The sequence below is a fragment of the Grammomys surdaster genome, unplaced genomic scaffold (assembly GCF_004785775.1).
Source record: "Grammomys surdaster isolate TR1022 unplaced genomic scaffold, NIH_TR_1.0 352, whole genome shotgun sequence".
NCBI lineage: Eukaryota > Metazoa > Chordata > Mammalia > Rodentia > Muridae > Grammomys > Grammomys surdaster.
Window position 1 is genome coordinate 274,084 of NW_021604771.1, and position 4,373 is coordinate 278,456.

At 38.8% G+C, this 4,373-nt stretch overlaps 1 protein-coding gene across 1 annotated transcript; it reads right to left on the minus strand.

Moving 5' to 3' along the window:
- Positions 1 to 789: 789 nt before the first annotated feature.
- Positions 790 to 2,205, minus strand: LOC114631142 (vomeronasal type-1 receptor 1-like). The gene has a single exon (XM_028779432.1). The coding sequence runs from the start codon at positions 1,790 to 1,792 to the stop codon at positions 860 to 862; it is 933 nt and encodes a 310-aa protein (XP_028635265.1). The 5' UTR covers positions 1,793 to 2,205; the 3' UTR covers positions 790 to 859.
- Between the last annotated feature and the right edge of the window lie 2,168 nt (positions 2,206 to 4,373).

The following is a 4,373-nucleotide window of genomic DNA, read 5'->3' on the forward strand; positions in this document are numbered from 1 at the left end:
GGGAAGAGGGACCACAGATTGTACTGTATGAGAGGAGACTAGGAGTGTGGGGCAGCAATGGGATATAAACTGAGTAAATAAATTAATTAATGGAAAAAGGAGAAAGAAAAATAAAACTAGAACTTAGTTTTGATTTTCAGTGATGAAAAGCAAAACTTCATGGGATAAGTTCTAGAAATGAAGCTTCTATGCCTCCTAACCTGAAGCAAGACATTTTGGAAAAGTAAATAAACTTGTATGCATGAGAAACAAGCTTTCATTACATAGTATTTTCCTAATTAACATGCCAGCACTTAGGACTAATATATGTGTAAATAAAACACAAAATGAAGCATCATATATTATTTTATTTTGTTCTGGGACAAGTACATATCTCATTTTTCAACTAAAATTTATGTCAGACAATTGACAATTAAATATGGATTATTAGCCCCATAGATTTGAGATTAAAATGTCTGCAAATTCTTCAAATAGAAAGAATATTTTTTGAGATAGCCACCCTGGTAAAGCAAATTACCTAGATTATCTAGAATATGAACTTTTGGATTGTGTTTGATATTCTAACACATCAAGAATAAAGCAAATACTTCTTAAAATAATTTGAATTTTGTGATTACTGGCTTCCTTTCTTCTTTCTTATTTCCTTTCTCAAGAAGCAGAGAGATGTGAGAATGGTTCTCTGCATCACATGCTCAGCTGGATATGCAGCTACAGTATGATTGTCCATATATTGTATGACAATCTACCTCCCTCAACCGACATAGTGCTCATATTATAGTAGCAGGCCAAGAAATATGTTCAACATATTTTCAGAGAATAGAATATTGATGGTTGTTAGGAAGGTTACAAGTAGTGTTTGTCATTTGGACTTTGATTTCCAGAAGCTCAATAGCAGGGAACAAGGATCCTTAGGATCCCTAAAGGTCAACAGTAAGGGAGAAATGGTGGGGAAGCTTACAGCCAAAATTTCTTTGACATGCCTCAGCCAGAGCCAAGAGTCCACAAAAGAAATGTGAAAGAATGTACAAATACAGTCTAGAAGATAAAAGGTCACAAATGTTACCACTAGCATCAGGATGGTGTGGGCTGCTCTGATCTCAGCATAGGCTCTGAGCTTCTGTTTGGGGGATTGAATATACAGCAGTCTTTGGTGGTGTCTGTTCAGGAGAATCACCATGGAGACACTGGTCCAGATGATGATGCTGATGAACATTGCATCATGGGCAAACGACAAGATGCCCGTGCCTACACTGAAACCAGTGGTGGAGCAAACCCACTTGCTTTTAGAATTGGTATCATTATGTTTTTTCTGTGGACCACTGACTGTCATTGGAATGTGAGCATTATTTAAGACACTGAACAACCAACAACTATAACAAGTATAACTCACAAATTTGGGGGCTCTTCCACTGAGCATCACCCTACCCCAGACACCAGGAGCAAGAGTGACAAACTGATAAGTGCTCAGGGTGCAGGTGGAGCACATATTTGTGCTTCGGGCCACTAGCCAAATGAAGTACCCAAGTTTACATTTTAGGTCAGTTGGGGGTTCCCTTGGAACAAAAACTGAAATATTGTATGGAAATGCAAAGAGGAGAATTAAGGCGTTTCCCACAGCTAAGTTAGCTAAAATGACTTGTATGGGCCTCTGTTCAGAGCCATTCAAGATTGGAGATAAATTATGGACAAACAGAAAAATGTTGACTACAGTCCCAACCCAAACCTGGCAAAGCAAGAGGATCTGAAGAGCCACTTCCTCTGTGCTTTTCACAGATTTATTCTGAGACAACATGGAGAAAACTTCATTGGACAACTGAATAATGATCAGGTTGGACAGTGCTGTTTTCAAGAGTCTTAATTCCTGACCTTTTCAATTGTTCTTAAGTCTTTTTTTTACCAGAAAGAGCAGCACTACTTTATCTCACCATGGTAACGCTGACTGGAAACACTCCATGAACATTGATCCAGAATATCACATTTATCCTTATTTTACTTTGTCTTTCGTCATGATAGAGCTGTGTGTGTGATGCAGCGCTATCTTTTTTGGTCAACAGCACAACACACATTTTAACACAGTATGTGCTCTGTATATTTGTAAATGAACATTTATAGACAGGAGTACATTTTTGCTTGATTAGAATTGAACGTCTTTCCTCATGTTATAGTAATGTGTTAAGAAGTACAAATTTGTTTTTGAAAATGTGGTTTTGGGTCTAATGACATCAATTGAACTTTGTGACACTTTTTTCCCTGCATTTCCTGTCATTCACACCAGCAAAGCATTTGTACACATAAAATAAGTATATCTTTAAAAATATACTACAGGTCTGAAGTGATAGCTCAACAGTTAAGAGCACTGGTTGCTGCTCCAGAGGACCTTAGTTCAATTTTCCCAACTCACATGACAACACCCAACTGTCTGTGATTCCATTAGAGTGGATGTGGTACCCTCATTGCCAAACCTGCAGGCAAAACATAAATGCATAAAAAATTAAATAAATAAAAGTTTGAAGAATAAAATACAAATTTAATAATTATACTTCAAAAAGAATATTGTTGAAGTATCTCCCCCTAAAATAATCCATCTAGTTTTCATATATTTTTATATTTTTTACCATAGTGATAAAATCAAAAATATTTCTGAAAATGTCACTATTCTGTTCACATAGAAGAACCTTGATTTACACATATATCATATATGTGGGATAAAAGTCTGTGGAGCCCAGGCATATCAGTGATTTATAAATTTCTGAATTTTATCTGTTATTCTAAATAATTGGGTATTGTACACATAATTGATCCACCTCCAGTTTTTGTCATCCACAACTGAAACCATTTTTAAAACCATTACAGTTTCTCCACCAAAACTCCTTATCCCATACTCCCTCCTCCTAATTTTTGGTGGAAAATGAGAAAGGAGATAACATTGAAAGGTAAATACATATAATATCCAATAAAAAACCCACACAGATAAAGGGTCTAAAAAAAAAAGAGAGAGAGAGAGATGGAGAGAGCTTACTTATTTTAAATTAATTTCAGAAGTTTCTAGGAGTTGCTAATTAGCTAAGATCCTATTTTAAGCTCTCCACAAAAGAATTTAAATCTCTGTTCAATATTCTCAAGAGAGAGGTAAATCCTAGTTTCCTCAACAGTTAATTGACAAAAGAGAGGTAATCTCACAAAAAGTAGAAAAAGCTATTTCTAATCGATATATTATATAGTCTGATTAATTGTCAGTGGTGCTATAAAAGTCCTTTGACAAAAGATTATTAATATAGATTTATATATCATTAAATAAGGACTTCATGACTTTCTGAGTGTGGAAGGAGCGACTGTTGGCACTTCTGCCCTGACTTTACAAGAACTCTGAAAAATTGGCTTTAAAAACAAAAGAGGGGGAACAGTACCCCCTCAGAAGGAGTCCCCCTGAAATACTCTCCATCATGCCTTGTTCACTTTTAACTCTCTAAAGCTGAAAGCTCATGGCAAATCTCTTGCTGACCATGTTGTGACCTCTGGCACCACCAAGACCAACAAAACTTTGCCACAGATATGGGGAAGGACCCTCTTACCCATAAAGGGAATGGCCCAGACCCAGTTCCCTTATGGAGCCGAGGACTGATATGCCTGTCCAATACCACAGAAGGCACAGCTAACTGGCTACCAAAAAGATTAATGAAAAAAATAGATACCCCCACAAAGACAGGCCCAACCATAAATACGATGAATAACAATTTACATCCAGGGAAGAGAAATCTCCCTGAGAATCCCCTTCTTTTTTCTTTCCAGGTAAAAATGAATCACCCGTGATGCCTGCTGATAGAAGTTCTAATCCAGATGTGCCAGAAGCCAGGACCCTCGCTCTTACCCTCAACCCCTACCTTTCTCCACCTGCACAATGTCCCCTGAAGCTTGGCAACTGTAAGATCCTGCTTGGCAACTGCAGATAGACTCAAAGCAGTGTACCATATCTTCTGAAGAATAGCAGGGAGACCATAACTCAAGCAGTGTACCATATCTTCTGAAGAATAGCAGGTTGCAGTCCTCCTCGCCCCCACGAATAACTAGGACCTGCTGGTCGGGTCAAGTAGTGCCCATACGTGGGGCTCGAGGCACGGACCCCTCCAGACGGAGCTTCATTGAGAGGACGTGCGCACGACATCAAGATTGAGTGAGACAGAGATCGTCGCCCGCAACCTGTCGTCCTTGGAACCAGGTTGATTCTGCCATCAAGAAGACGGTTGAAGTTCATTACCATCAGCTGAAAATTGAAGAGGATCCAGAAGTGACTCCGCAGGAGACTGACACAGCTGCCAGCTCCCCTGCCTCCCCCTACGGTCGACCCCTAGACTTCCACGCCCTCCAGAAGGGTT

What these genes read in the sequence shown, in the direction of transcription:
- LOC114631142 (XM_028779432.1), bottom strand. Translation starts at nt 1,792, where the DNA reads ATGTTGTCTCAGAATAAATCTGTGAAAAGCACAGAGGAAGTGGCTCTT.